This window comes from Parus major, chromosome 1 (assembly GCF_001522545.3).
Source record: "Parus major isolate Abel chromosome 1, Parus_major1.1, whole genome shotgun sequence".
NCBI lineage: Eukaryota > Metazoa > Chordata > Aves > Passeriformes > Paridae > Parus > Parus major.
The window spans coordinates 94,627,837-94,644,527 of NC_031768.1; the positions used below are offsets into that span (position 1 = coordinate 94,627,837).

At 36.9% G+C, this 16,691-nt stretch overlaps 1 protein-coding gene across 23 annotated transcripts in view; it reads right to left on the minus strand.

Annotated features, from left to right (window-relative positions):
* Positions 1 to 15,270, minus strand: part of ABI3BP (ABI family member 3 binding protein) — a 135,277-nt gene extending 120,007 nt beyond the window's left edge. For all 23 annotated transcript variants that reach the window (XM_015624788.2, XM_015624997.2, XM_015624980.2 and 20 more), the window contains exon 1: positions 15,078 to 15,270. In XM_015624788.2, the coding sequence (XP_015480274.1) occupies positions 15,078 to 15,156 (79 nt within the window). In that variant the 5' untranslated portion in view covers positions 15,157 to 15,270. The remainder of the gene's footprint in view (positions 1 to 15,077) is intronic.
* Between the last annotated feature and the right edge of the window lie 1,421 nt (positions 15,271 to 16,691).

The following is a 16,691-nucleotide window of genomic DNA, read 5'->3' on the forward strand; positions in this document are numbered from 1 at the left end:
CACAGCCACAGAATCATGGAATAATTTAGGGTGGAAGGAACTTCTCTAAGTCATCTAGTTCAACTCCCTGCTCAAATCAGGCCTCAAGTTGCTCAGGGCCACATCCAGCTGAGTCTTGAACACCTCTGAGGACACAGATTCCACAACATCTCTGGGGTAATCTGTTTCAGTGCTTAGCATACTTCTGTTTTTTTAAAAAAAGTCCTAATATCTAACTGGAATTTCCCATATTCCAGTTTGTGTCCAGTGCCTCTTGCCAAATTACTCTGCACTTCTGCAGAAAATCTGTCTTTGTATCCTCCAGTCATGTAACTGAGGACAATGTCTGACCCTTTCTCATGACAGATTACATCAAACACTAAGGCTCCTAGCCATGAAGTTCACATTCACAAATGCTCTGAATGATGAAAGTAGATGCCATATGAAGAGGGTAACCAAGCATACCTTTTTAGGGGAGGATGAGCTAACAGCCTTGCATGTAGTTTTGTCATTTGCAAATGAAGTTCCCCAATTGTTTTTTCTCAGAGTATTATTATGCTTACACAAGTCTAACATTGCTTCAGAATAGTCTGTCAACACACAGCAGTTAACTGTGTAACACACAAACAACCATATCTATCTACAAAAACCTAACTCTTCAGCTCTCAATTTACATCTTCAAACTACTTAAATCTCAAAGACGGCAACTTTTCTTAGGTGTATCAACACTCCTAACAGAATGCATACAGCAAATAAAATAGCATAAACTGTAATTCTCTCCATATTTCTTTCATATCTGGGACCATTTTAGTAATTTGAATGAGAGAAATTCACTACTAGAGGAGTACCAGTAGCTGAAATATGCAGTAGGGAAACTTCTCCATGCTGGTGTCCAGTTGAAGGTAGTGACCCAAAAAGGAGATGCCCTGTGAGGGGACAGGGTCAGTCCCATCCCTTTCTGTGTCCTTGCTCACAGCACTCCTTCAAGGTGACTGAAGATTTTCCTCCAGTTGCTGTGCAAATTTAGTCAGAAATATGCTGCTCCTTAATGTTATAAACTAAATATATACTTCTGAAAGGCAATTGTTATAGCATTTATATTACAAAGCTACAAGGTTTTAAAACTTATTTTGCAAATTCCTTTCTAGTGATTACTACAGTTCAGAACTGAGTTAATAAGCTGTACTCATTAGTACTTTAGGACCAGTTAGGTCAATGCAGAGGGAAAGATATAGTTATTAACAATTCCAGCTTCTATGGAGATACATAAATCATTGCACAAAGGAAATTTGTTGTTCCTATGTTGCCATCTGTTTCACCTGTCTTCAGATCATTCAAGAACATCACTGAAGTTCTCAAATCACTGTCTTCAGAAGTTCTCTTTATCACTATCTCCTTCACAAGGCTCCTTAAACATGCTGGTTTAAAATTAATTTTATTTGGCTTAGTAAAGTAACTGTCACTATTTTTAGGGTGTAAAGCTGAAAACAGTCTGGATTTAAACCTGGGATGCCATTTCAGTGATCCAATCCCCAATTTCATCTTTCATTCTGCAGGTAGTTTTTCATTATTTATTAAAATAGGAAACAAAACTGAAAACAAGAAAGAAAACTGTTTGAAAATAATCAAGCTTGCAGCTCTGATGGAAAAGGGAAGAGGAGTTAGACATCTGTAAACTTCTATGGTATGACTTAAAAAAACCTGACTCTGGCTCCTCTTGTGGGATTCTGTTTAATTTTTATTTTAAATCTTAGAAAATTCAGCTTCTTTATGTGTCCAGTTAGTAAACTTAATTTGGTGTTTGATGGTAAAAATTTATAAAATTCAACATTAAACAATTCAACATTTTTGAAGGATAGGGACCTATCCTAACCAAGCCTATTCATTATTTCAATACATAGTGCCCTTTGAAACTCCTTCAAGTTGAATAATTTTTGATAGATAACAGTTTTAAAATTAACAGCACACAAATTTAAAAGGACAAGACAAAAACTACTTGTCAGTAAAACAACCTGAAACCCTTATTTCAATTTAGATCATTGATAACTTATTTGTAGTAGAATAAAGATTAATTTTGGTCTGATGTCTTTAGGTTCTCCAGGGCCTTGTTCCCCTGGAGAGGAACAAGAGAACTTTGACTCCCAAAGTTCTTTATTGTTGTTGTTTTATCCAGACTGGCCTGGTATGTATTTTTCTGGATGTAATTTCACCTGGACAGAGCAGATGAGACAGTGACTGCATCTTGTCCAGAAGAGCTGTCTTTCCCATCCTGGCTCCTTTTCCTGTCCAAGGAACCAAGTCCAAGGCAACTCCACCCAGGCTGGGCTATGCAGAAAACTGTGTCCTGGCCAAAGAACCTGACAGATTCTGCAAAAATATATTCAATAAAGGTAAGCAGAAGACTGTGGGGAGCAAGGAGAGACTCACAAATTTTCTAAATCTCTTTTTTTTTAAAGACTTTAAAGAGCACCAGCCAGTGCAAACACCAAAAGAGAAATGTGGTCTTAGGACATGGCCTCATACAAGGTGATTATATTCTAGAGCTGATCAGCTGAATAAAATCAGAGACTCTTTTAAACAACCTCTCCTCAGTAGGAAAAGCTCAACAAAATACTAAGAACTTGAGCAGGTGAAGAATTCAAATGCTGTTGGACTGGCTTTGCTCATAAACTTCAAATGTATTGAAGCAATTGGTACTAAAGACCAAGGACCTTAATGCAGGAAGTTTCTTACAACTCTGTTCATGAGCAGGCAGTGCATTATCACTGCCATTACCAACTCAGTGGCAGGCAGTGTTTGGCGTCACCACTTCCTCAAGCCACCTTTCATATACAATTATCACTGCAATTTTTAAGACTCAAAAATTGAAGGCATAATAAAAAACTCTATCTGGAACTGAAGTCACCTTTGCTTCCGTGAGAAGAGTGAGGACACTACACTTTACAATCCAGGATGTTAGTGTTTATTCCTGAGTGCACAGATAATCTGCTACACAGGTTACATAGATTGTAGTCAGGACTAATTTCCTACAGAAAATCTGGGGTCTGTTCCTTACATGTGATCACCATTTATTACACCATAATACATAATTTTTTTTCACTTTGTGTCTACCCATCTGGGTACCTTTTGAAACACTTCGGGAGCAATCATTCAAAAGAAGAATATCTAAATAACCAACAGTAAGAAGGTATAAATTCTACTGTGTTATAATAAGGGAGCTCCAAATCAACAGTTAAAAAAACCTCAAGCAGTAATAAATTGAAATTTGCATGTTTATCTGTGTTAATAGAACAAAACAGGTAGCAGTATAGTGAAATCCTTTTCTGTGATAAATATTACCTTATTAGCCATAATCCAAGCAATTGAAAGAGCAAGTCTTTAGCTCAGTATTCTGTAACATTGGCTCAGATGATTTCAAAGCTAACTTTGTTTTACCTCCTTCTCTGATTCAGCACATGGTTATTTTTTAGAGACAAAACTGCTTAAAGATAGTATTTAGACATCTAGGAGGAGTTATAAGCTATAGAAACAGAATAGATTTGAAATCAGCATGTACTTCCAACCATTTTTATTATTATTTATTTAGTTGTAAATTTATCTATAAGTCTTGGAATCCCCAACATGTCCACATATATTTCAAAATTGTTACCTTCTCTATTTTAAATCCGAAGAGATGGATCCCAGACCATTTATTACTAGTTCTCACTTCTAAAAAGGTCTGTTATCACTAATGGATAAGTACATAAAGCACTGAAAAACAGGCTGTTTTGATAAATCCAGGGAAAAAATCAAATTCAATAACTAGAGATACAGAGTATATTACCTAGGAAAGAAGCCTGAGGAAATAGGAGTTATTCACCTTAGAGAAAAAGTACATAGATAGATATGAAGACAGTATCCAAATATATATGGCTAACAAACAAAGCCTGGAGGAAAAGCGGTATAAATTAGTTCTGCTCCATGTTTGTGAAGTGACAAACTGTAGCAAGGAAGATATCTGGAAAAATGATACAGGAAGTTACACTCTGGAACAAACTGTCTCAGGAATAAGAACAAGTTGGTCAAAATGAGCTCAGGAAGTCTGTTTCAGCCCTATATTTCCTTGTAAAAATGACTATTTTTTCCAATTGAAGGCAACTACTTTTGTTCTGTACATCTAAGCTCAAGGAGGGCTGCTCTTCTCAGGGCTCTGTGTGAATTCCAGTATCCTACTTCCTATCTCCAGCACAATCCAGTTATGCATGGTCTTTTCAGCAAATGGATAAGCATAAGAGAATTTCCAGTGAAAAGCAAGATTAATTTGTTACATAAGAAGAGAAAAATATCTCAGTGCAATTGATTGAGTAAAGGCAAGGAAGAGCATCCAGGAAACTGCAAGCTGTTGTCCCTAACCTCAGTCACCAGGAGCAGTCACACCTACAAGTTCACATGGTGAACACGAAGGTGATACGGAACAGCCAGAGCAAATTTACCAAGGCCAGGCTGTCTGGCAAAGCTTTCTGCCTTCTGTAATGCATTCCTGGCTTTGCATACAATGGGAAAGGGGTGAACATCATTGACTTCAACTTTGGCACAGTTTCCATAGGTATCCTTCTTGTCAGACTGGAGATATGCAGACTGGATTCCTGCATTACAGGACAGATGGAAAACTGGGCTCAAAGAATAGCAGTTGTTTTAACTTTTGGTTGAAAGTCCAAAGTCCCTTTTGATATCCCTTTGACATTGCTCAATGTCCTCTTTCTGGTTCTTGAGCAACATTCAGTATAATTCCTATACTCATTTCAGTGAGGGAGAATGTTTTGTGCTTTGTGTACACTTGGGGAAGAGCTTGGGTTGGGTTGGGGAAATAAAAGCAGATGAGCTGTCCATAATGAGCTGCTTTGAAACAGATTCAGAAATAGGTGACATTCTGTTTATAAGTCCCCCCACTACTCAGGGTATAGTTGAAGCAAGAATCTTTAAAATAATAAGCAAAAATATGGAAATGGAATGGGATTATCCTTTTTTTGAAGTCACAGTGGTTTTCCACTTCCAGCATTGCAACCCACATATTGATCACACAAAATACCTGTGTTCTCTGCTCTTAATAACACCCAAGACATACAGGAATTCAAACAGAACAAGGATTAATAGCTCTGAATGGCACTTGGCAAAGATGCTTGCAACATTCTGTGTTAATTTTGGAATAAATTTCCCACTTTTTAAAAGCAGACAGATGATAAAGTAATTAAATATCTGAAGCACACATAAGAATTCTTAGGCACTGGTGTATATCAAATGCTAAACTCAGAAAGAGTAAGAAAACTTTGTCAGTAACAAAACAGTATTGAAATATGAAATTCTATTGTGTTTTGACAACTATGATTTTGGCTTGTCAATAGAGTCAAGTATGTCAACACAGTTTTTAGCCAGTTACTTCCCTTTGGTTTAGAAACCTGTAGACACAAACAAAGAAGCAAAACGTAAATTTTAAAAAATTGCCCTGTGTTTCCAAAAGGGCAGTCAAAATAAAGTGGTTTCACTTATGTTGCTGGTCTCCAAACTGAACGTTCTCACACATGTCTATGACACTTGCTGGATACAACCCAGTCCTATAAGGATTGATTCCAACTGCACATAGTTTTTCCAGCTGGAAAATGTATCTCAATTTGCACCATTAGATGAGACAGATCTCAAGACTGATGATCTGGCTTCTTACTACTACTCTAAAATAAACCCAACAAAAACCCCAACTGATTAAGAAAAATCAGAGGTGATCCTTTTAATCTTCTATATTGTTCCACATTCTGAGTTTGCAGTGATCAAAGGAAAGTTTCTATAGTCCAAACACATCCGGAGAAAAGAAGCAACAAATTGCCAGTACATCTTTAATTAAAAAAAGTAATGATAAATACTTCATAAGTTTAGAATGTATTGTTATTGGATGCCTAAATTTGTCAGAAATTCTTTTCTCAGCTCTATGAACACATTGTGAAGCAGAGGCATTGTTAACTCGTCTTAAGAAAACTAAAATATGAAGTAAATAGTTCTAAATCAGTGGATTACAGAAAATAATGGACACCCAGCCTAGTAAGTATACGTGTAAAATAAATGCTATGTCTATGATTAAGTGAGTATTAAGATCATACAAATACTTATTTTTGATACTGAAGGTGTTTCATATTTTCTCCCACATATTACCCTTCCTACCCAGGACAGGGCATATGTTCTGGGTTCATTATGTTCTCTGACTATATTTCCAAGTTCTTTATCTGTTACATCACCTGCTGTATTTTCACCATGTTGCCTTATATCTACAGAGATGAAGGAAAGCTACAGGAAGTTATCTCTCTTTTCAACCTATCATTCTATGTCTCTACTTACCTTTTTTTTTTTAATAAATTCGCCAGCCAGTGCTTCATTTAAAGATAAATGCCAATAAAGAATAGTATCAGCTACACAATAGGAAGGTTTATGAAAATTCTAGGGTGGGATAAGGGCACATACATCTATTCACAAAACCATCAGCTAAGCAATCTTTGTAGCCCTGACTTTGCATTTTTACTCGTAGTTCTCTCAGGCATTTATCCAAATGCTCATGGAGAATTTATGGTATGTAGGAAGTTATGTCTCTCTTATTACTGATCTTGTAACTCAGTATCCAGTAGATTACATTAATTCCCAAGGAATGCTCTCTGACTTAAGAGTGTATTAAGCACATAAATAATGCTTCACAACTTCAGAGTTTCTAAATGAGATGGTCTTCCCTGTGCCAGTTATTTTTGACAACTGACAAGTGTTTTAATACTACAAAAACAAATTATTGGAAAAAAATCCAGAAAGGCCAGATCATGGAAAAAATTATTCCCAATGCCTGAAATTTCAACAGGGCATAAATGAGATTATCTATTCCCTATATGTAATTTTTCTACATCCTTAATACTGCAACCTCTCACTGCCTTCAAATAAATATAATAATAGCATATGATCTCCCTTGCTAATTGCTGTAAGTATTTCTGAGTGTAAAGGGAACACAATAAACATCTGCTACATTACTAAGAAACTGCTTTCTAAGAATTCATGGCTGTACATTAACAACATACTAATGCTTTTATCAACTGCCATTTGACCACATTACAAAAATCGTGAGAGTACAGGGGATTGATGAAAGTGTGAAAGATTAAAACAGATAATTTTTGATGTAATGCATTTTCTAAATATGAGTAAGATCCCACACTGCCTTTGTGTGCACATGCATGTCTCAGTGTACTAGAGACTCCAGGTGAAATCACACTAGTGGCTTGCTTGTGTGCAAGCTGACTACAGATTTTTTGTTGGAGCAAAAATCCCCAAATCTGCCAACAATTCAAAAGAAGTTCTTCAACTTAATTAGTATTTTAATATTTTGGGGGAAAAAATCTTATTTATATTTATTCAGACTCAATTAACAAATGACATAAATTAACTCCTACTCCATAATACCAAGTCACATCAGATGTATCAGCTACTATGGAGCACTTAATAACCAACCAAGCAAGAAGACATTTCTATTAGAATTGCCAGTTTTTGTGTTCCTTGTAACTAAACCAAAGAGCAGGAAGGAATGCTGAAGAGATGCAGGATTGGTGCTTGTCAGATCATAGCTAAAAGCTGGTGCTCATCTGTAAAGTAGCAAATGATGAGCTGTCACTGTGGAGCAATTTCATAGTCATGTTCACACAGTAAATGTCTCTTAATTAGCTTTATGACAAAAGAAGATCTATTGATTAAAGCTGAATAGAAAATCTCTCCACTTTTACCTGAGTCAGTTCTTCATCAAACTAAGGAAATTCATGGTTCTTAAGCCTGACTGCAGCCATTTCCCTGACTGTGAAACAAACTGCAGACTGTGCTATAAATAAAAACTCTGCCCTGCCATTTAATCCAACTACTGCAGTGTTTGGGTGAGCCACAGAATGGAACTCTGCCAAAATGTTCAGGTCAGACAGTAGAGTTTTCATTCTATTATTTGTATTGCAAAGCTCAATTTCTTATCAACTTCCAGACTATTGCACCCATGCCTTTGTTTTCAGTGTATGTTTGTTCATGTTGTACAGAAACATAGATTTCAAAAGAAAAGCGATAAGAGATAAGGTCTGAAAGTCTTGTCATTTTCTCAGTGTGCATTTTTCTTGTTCATGTAGAGGCTTGAACTGTGGTAATGAGGTAATCTAAATCTCCAGAAAATGTTTTAACTTCAAAGTCAGAAAACGATCTTCTGGGACATTTCAAGCATACATATTTGTATTTTTGAACCGACTACAATTTTATGTGCTCTAAAATTACTCCAGACTTTTACACCACAGAAAGCAAAATTAAACTGAATAATTAATATAAAGCAGATATTGCAAACAGCTGATAAAAGAAGAAAAGTCTTTTCCAAATGTGAGTTTAAAAATAATGTTATCCCACATACACTCTCAGTCCTTTAAAATTGGCCAGGTTCCCAAACTATTAATTATGTAAACTCCTATCAAGCACTCTGTGGCCATTTATAGATCCATAAACTAATGCCACAACTGCAGGGGATTGGAAAGAATCTTTTCCCACTCTATTGAATCATGTTATTCCTGAGCAGATTTTAGAGAATAATGCAAAACCTTAGAACTATATAAAAAAGCTGAAATAACCTTAAAAAGGAATTCCCTCATACTTTGAGAACCCACTTTGCCATCAACTCTTCAGCTTGAGAAAGAGTATAGAATTACAATTTCTTTTTAAGTATGTACAGTGATACCCTACTGTTAGCATACCCCATACACACACAAAATAAATAAAAATCAAATCACATGCAGAGGTTTAGGCACTTCATTAAGCTGCATTTTATTGAAGTGGATTTATTCACATGGAGCCATGATGACATGTTTGTGCAAGGTAAACATGATTTATATAAGAGCCATGGCTATAATTAGCCCAAGAAAAATTGTGGATTCACTTGCCTCATTTATTTTTCTTCCAGAAAGTGCTCTAAATAATACTAGATTATTTCATAGTGATGAGCCTCAACAACAACTCTAAAGCATTTTAGAGAACGCAGGTCGTATTTTGTCTACCAATCTGAACAAGTGCAGTAAACATTCCCCTCCAGAATGGGGGAAAATAGTTTTCCTCTCATAAAAATATAATCCTTACTTCCCTGCCTTTAGGTCTAGAATCTTCATAACTAGAGCTTCAACTCTGCCAGCATTTTATTCAGCAGCTCTGAATCAGTGAAGACTCTGTGTTGATATGCTTGATACAACCATCCTTCCATAACCTTGCCTGGATACCCCCACACTTCAATAATGTCACTTTGGTGAACCAGTGAGTGCAAAAAAACATTCAATTCAGGTGACCATAATTACAATCACCACTTCATGAACAGTAGAAATTCACTTGGTAGCTCAAAACTTGACCTGGTTTTTCTTCACCTTGATATGACACACACTGGTTTGCTCAACTGGGGAGGTTTAGAGTTGATATAGCCAGAGTAAAATGGCACATGATTGTTGTGTTTTGAGGGATGGCAGTACTGGAAATGTTGGCCCAGGACTTGCCCACACAAAGGTTTCATACACGATTCTGTCAGTAATCATCTTCACAATCACCTTTCTCACAGCACAATAAGACAAATATGTATCTCACAAAGCAAATTTGCACTACATACATGTTGTCCTGTATTGTAGAAAAAACAATTTTTAACTAAGACCATTTGAACCAAAGCCTGTCAAGCAAGTCTGAGTAGGATCTGGCCTGTTTCCAGCTGCCCTTTTCCATTTGGGAAGACACTGCAGACTGGGCTGTTTTGCTAATGGCACCTATTTTAGGCTGCAGGCCGTCCAGAACACGAATACCTGCTTCTGTTCTTACCAACATTCACCATGCCAGTGAGTAACTGTCTTCTGTAAAAGTCAGTAGTCAAGAACGCTCCACAGCAACAAATTTATCTTGCTCACAAACAATTTCAAGTCTGCACTTGAATTTCCCCAAGGAAAACAAATCCACCAGGAGCTGCATGAACAGTGCTGTTATGGCAGGTCACTACTAGCCATTTTTTCCCCCTGGAGCAGACAGGGGTTTTTGTTTCCACAAGCAGTGTGTATCACACCTGGTGAGTCCAAACAGTCCAAAGAAGCCTCAAACTCATTGTCCATTGTGTCACCAGCCAACAGATACACAGACTTTGTTATCCATATACAGTAGGTCTGGCCCCAGAGCAGCAGCAGGGTTTAGCCTACAGCTCTCCCCTCAAGTCAATCATGTAGCTTGCCTTTCTGGAACAGCTATACCCAAAGATTACATGAAGGAGGGCTGAAAAATAAGGTTCAGAAATAGATAGTTGGGAAGACAAAAATTAAAATGAAGAGGTGGAAGGTTATATAGATTACCCAGCAGTGAGATCATTTTGGAGGCGTTCATACGCAGTGGAATTTAACTCTGGCAGAATCCACCCATATGTTTCATCGCAATGTTGCACCATGCATGTGCCAATATAAAAATGGAATTCTGGTATTACAGATTATCTTTGAACTCAGAAGCCTGACACAGTACTGGGTTTTGATGTGTTTATGTGCAAGCCTAGGACACAACTGTCTGCATGATAAGATAACTTTGATTAAATGAACTGCTACAGTTGTTACATTCTTAGAGACTGTTTTCACTTTCACCAAGAATGAGCCAAATTTGACATATCTAGTGACTGAAGACCCTTTTACACCTATTACACCAGATAAAGGATCCCTTTTAAATTTCCTGTTGGACTTGTTGCTTATATGCCATTAAAAATAAGAAAAATATTTCACAAAAAAAACCCCAAATTAATTTTGCACTTCTTTTTCCAGACACAACAAAAAATGAAGTTAAATAATTTAGCTCAAATTGTCCCTTCTTCATAAGAACATTTTTTTAAAGGTTAATGCATTGTGCATTTTGAAAACTAGCTCCCAGAAAGATGTTTTGTAAACCATGGGGATGTAGCATATAAACCACATGTCATTTCAGTCTTTTTCTGATATTTTGAGAAACTAGCTTCATTGCACATTCAAAAACTCACAGCTTCCAGAAGACTTCGTCCTGTCTTACAATTTTTGCCCTGCCACCCTACAGCTGCTAAAGGGGTGCTTCTGGCAGGAGGGGAGAGGACAGCACAAAAGTTTAAGGTTTGGCTCTTGCAATATAATAACTGTGATACGTTGAAATAACTCTACATTGTTTTAACTGTTTGACACTAGTAAATGAAAACACATGCTCTGCTTAGTAAGACATATTACGTAACATAGCATAGCCAGCAAACTTAGCTAGGAATAAAATTAGTCTATTCCTTTTCTCAAATGTCAAAGTTTGGGAGTCTACTGTAAATACAACATTCACTCTCAAAGGGATGTCAGTTATAATTACCTTAAGTACAAATATTAGCTAGTAGCTATCTACAGCATCAGACCAAATATATTCAGTACTTCCAAACAAAGAAACAAATCCTCAGTGCAAAACAATTATTTTTCCCACTTTTCTCCATTGCTGACAACTGTAGATAAAAGGAAGTTTTGGATCTGGTTTTGCCTACAGAATCAGGCTTTTTCACATGGTCCCCTAAGAAATGTCAGGTCCCTATTCTTTTTCCCTAAGAAGACAGCAACCAGGAGAAAGCTGAATTAGGGTTTCCTGAGCCCTTCCTGGACAGCAGAGTAGGATAGGCCTGATCCTGGAAAGTAGAACAAGAATGGACCTGAATTCCACCGTACCTGATGACTAATTCAAATAGTAGGAAAACCACAGTGGTCAGAAACATGTCAAAAAATGCCCTGAAATCAAACTGGAAAAACATTCAAACTCTTTTTTTTAAAAATAACTTCCTAAAACTGAAATTTTATAAGAAGTGATCAAACCCAAATTCTTTTTAGTTCTAACAAAGTAAAACAGAAGATCATAAAGATAGGCAAAAGCTATCAGAAACAGAGATTGTAGTGAAAAACCACACTTCCATGTGCGTCTGTGCTGTAACTGGAAAGTCAAATGACAAAATCAAAAACATGAAACGCTGTTTTACCAAGAACTTATTCTTCAACTGTTCCTTCAACAATTGTACAAGCTCCAACTGGAAAGATGACAATGAAACATGGTTTATAAGGCAGTACAATCTTGTGGACTATGTCCTGTGACCTGTTTATTCTGGATTCTGTGGCTTTGCTTTCTCATCTCTGTCTCAGATGCAGGATGCTCTGCTTACCAGCTCAATTTTTAAAGACAAGGCTTTTTGTCTGTACTTAATTCCTGTCTAGAGAGACAACACTGAGTTCTTTAAGAATGGAACTTTTCTGTTATGGAGAACCATAACAATTAGAGCATGTTTCCGTCCATCAGTAAAGCACAACAGTGTTGAACTTTAGAGTCATACATGTTGGATGGCACTGGCATAATGGCATAATGAGAGAGACAAAAATAAGTGGAAGATTCCTAACTAGAAGAAAACTTTAGAGGCTAGACAAAGTTGAATAGATAGCTGCTGTAGTACTGGATGAAGTGTCATCTGCAATGATACCATCATCTCTCACTCTGTGTGTTCTGAGATCCCTCACACAGTATCCAAAGGCATTGACTGCAGAATTTTCTTAGCAGCTGATCCCCCAGATGAAACACAAACATAATTGTAAAAACCACTGCTTTCACACTGAAACACAGTACCCATCAGCCTTCCTTTCCAAATTCTATTGTCTTTACTTATTATTATTCTCCCTCCAACAATAACTTAATCTTTGAAGTCAAAATAATGAAAGAAATAATTCATTAATAAAGAACACTCTTTTGAGAACAGCAATAATATTTTCTTTTTCATCCTAGTAAAACACACGTGTACTGAAGTTGAAAGTACAAAAATGTATGGGAAAAGGGAGCAATTTGTGTTCCAGCCTCCTGACCAGCACATTTGCACAGTCTCTCAAACAGCTCTGGAAGTCACTGTACTGGCTCTGTTCCTTTGCAGCTGCAGGAGGCAAAATGTTCCTTCCACCTTGTACCAGTGAAAGGAAATCCCAGTCCATGAGACATGGGGTCAGTGTGTTTCACCTCTGGAAGGGAAGATTTGAGCACTAGAATTGCAAAGTGCTGGTAAGAAGGGCAAGATTTACTCTGATAACCTGTTCCCACAAGTACCTGCACCACCAGAAAGCAAGTTTGGCTAGACTGGTCTCCTTCAAGTTATGAACTTGATTCCACGGTTCCCCAGAGAGCAAGAGTGACTCTGAAGGCTCAGTTACATACTTTGGGACTCAAAGAGCACAGGAATTCACTGGAATTTCAGCTTGCATAGCAAGGCAGAGAAGCCCTCTTAAAAGAGTATTACCAGTACATATTTTAATTTTAAAACACTTTAACATCCACATATACTCTTTGCTTATGAAAAAAAATCTGCAGTCCCAAAGAAGACAATGTTGTAGAAGACAATCCTTTGAACATTTCCAGATAGCAGCTAAATACTAATACACTTGCTTTTTCAATGCAATTCTTTGTAAATAGTAACTGGAGAGGCAGCTACAAACAAAAGAATTAGACTGCTGTTTCCACACTGCAATGGTAGAATCTTAAAAAAGCTATTTCACTGAAAAGAAATGAAGTTTCCACCTGCAGCTTTATGCATTTGGCAAACAGAACTTCACTTCTGCAATGTTATTTTAGGACAGAGAAAAATGCATGCCAGAGTTAATCTTGCAGTGGATTAGAAGCTTTGTCTGAATTTCACAGTTAGCATAAACTTAGAGACACTATTCTACAGCAGTGAGCAGAAAGTCCATTTAAAAAAGACAAGCACTAGAAAAGTTTCTTCCCTCAGTGTAGGCAATACATACAAGATTCCTCTCTGGTCAACATAATCCTCTCTTAAGTCCTTTTTTTGATGAAACTAAAGTCTTAGAGTTAGCTTGACTTGAACTGCACATCTGTTATTCACTGACTACACACCGTCCCACTATTACCAGTATGCAGAAAACTCCACATTGGCTCCAGAAGACAAGATTAAAAGAAAGATCCTTCCAAAAGAATGTCACCATAGGGAAGAAAGAAAAATAATGAAATTCTGGGAAAAAAAAGAAAAGGAGGGGTGGGGGTGAAAAATCACCTCAACTCCCCCAAATACCTTTAGGTTTCCCTTCTATGAAAGAGAATCTGCTAGGAAGCCCTCAAAGTGCTTATTTCTTAATAAACATTCTCATAACTAAGTCACAGGTTCCTCTAAATGTCAGTGGCTGCAGGAGAATGCAGATGTAAAATGCATTACAAAGCACATTGGACTCAGGCAAGCACTTCCACAAAGTGAGAGCAATATGTGCAGTACAGAAACAGTTGTGAAATTGCTGCTTTAATGCCAAGGCACTACGAAGTGTTTTACCATCCAGATAGAGAAATATTCTTTTAATTTTATGCTATGACTGTTCTTCCTGCAGTAAGCAATAAAATACTATTAAAATGCCAATGTTACGTGTGTCATATTACCAAGGAGAAGAGATCACTGCCAGCTTTGCAAATCTACTGTACTTCCAGACTCTGGGAGAAAGGAATAGTTAAACAAATATTCACACAGGTTTGAAGGGTTTTTTCTTCTTGTATGAATTTTAATCAATCATATTTCTCTGCCTCAAAATGCATGCAACCTGACCTACACTAGTCAATTCCTACTGAATTGTTAAGGATAGATATAAAGGGAAAGTATACAAGTTCTTTCAAAGACGGAACTGAATTTTTCCACCAGTGACACAGGGTGCTTCCAAGTCACATTATCTTTAAGATATTAAACCACAGACCTGAACAATTCTGTCCAACTCACTATAAAATCATTAAATACAATAACTTTGTGTCATGATACTTCTCATTAGAGTCACAAATATTTTTCATAGCATGAAAACTTTTGAGCTTATTTTATTCAAGAGCTTTAAGGTTGCTGTTATACCTGGACTTTGCCCTTTTCCCTGACCTTCTTTCATCTTGTCTATTACCTTCAATCATTCTTAACACGTTGAAAGCAAATTTCCATAACAAAACACAGGCATTAAAAACCCCAAAGCCCCACAACAGAAAAACAAACCCCCAGAAAGCTGTTCATAGCTACTTGCCTCTTGGCAATTTCTGAGTATTTCCCAGGTTTAGTGCAATATATCCACAGAAAAGAAGACAGACAAATCTTGACATCATGGTCACAAACCCAACCTCGCACTGGGAATGGCTCTGACAGGTATCACACAGAAGTACCGCAGCTGCATTTAAGTGAACCGTTCTCTCTGTGACAAGAGGCAGCAACACTTTGACACAAGCTTAGTTTACACAGTGGGAGGAGACAGGATGACATCATTCACTCCCACTGCAAAATGAGAATTAGCATAAAAAAATATTATCAGGCTCCCCCTGAAATAGTCTTCTGGGACTTGTTACGAGATCTTTTCCACCATTAAGGCTAAGACATTACCATTTTATTACTTACATTTCATGAAAAAAAAATCATGAATATCAAACTTTCTATTAATGGAAAACTGATCTGAGAGACATTTTCACTGTTTTATCCAAGAGAGCTGGACTTAAACTGCAAAAACAGCACTTGCAGTCCTCAGAGAACTGTTTGCTTTATTGACCTCAGTATTTTTGCAATCTCAACATTTTTCTTAAGGTTAATTCAGGCTACTTGTGGCTTTCATCCAGGCAAAATAAATACTAGTTTAATTTGACATGACATTATAAACAGGCATTGTAAATATTTATTCAGCAAAAGAACTGGACTTGAAAAATTTAAATGTCATTTTTTTCACTTGTAGCAAGTGTTGGCAATTTAAAAATACTTTATAATTTTCCCTTTCATAAGTGTCTGGTGAGTTAATGGGTTGAATGTAATAAAGCAACGCTTCTCATTCCAGGGTGATCTTCTCACCAGTTACATAACTTTAGGTAGAAAATAAGTTCCATTTTTCCATTAAAAGCTGTTGTACTCCATATTTACAATGAGCCAAGTAAGCATAGCATTTGGTCCCACTCACAAGTGAGAAGATGGGAAGGAAAGGGTAAAGCAGAAGAAAAAGAAGCAGTAAGGAAGAATTTAGTCTCAGTATCTGGAAAAGTTTCCAAAGAGATTAAATCTATTCAACTAAGTAGTGACATCTCTCTCTCTCTCTCCCCCCCTAAAAATAAAAACCCCAAAACCATACAAGGGAAAACACAACAAAGAAAACCCAAAACAGACCCCAAGGGGAAAAGAAAAAAAGAAAATCTAACCAAAACCAAACCAAAAAGAATCATCAACAACCAAACCTAACCATAACTCTTGCTTACAATATGTGGAGTTCTACAGTATGCTTTGTCTGCTCCCACTCCCCACTTGACTGGACCTGATGTTGTTCTGCTTCCATAGTGTTTATAAGCAGGGAAGATCACTCATACCTGGGTTAGAAACAAGTAGTTTAAAATTAAAAGGTAATATCTTGAATCATACATGAGCATTTCTTAAAGATCAGATTAATCACATATTTAAAAAGACCCTGTGTATGCGATAATTCAGGAAGAACTTCACAACAGAAACCACTGGTCATTGTCTTAGAGACAAACCTGAGGAATTTCAACCTCTTCTAATCAATATGGGCAGCACACAGCTATAACAAAAACAGCTGGACTGTGGCAATGTGTTCCAGACTCATCATACTATCTGAATTCGGACATAAGGAAACATTTATATTATTCATTAA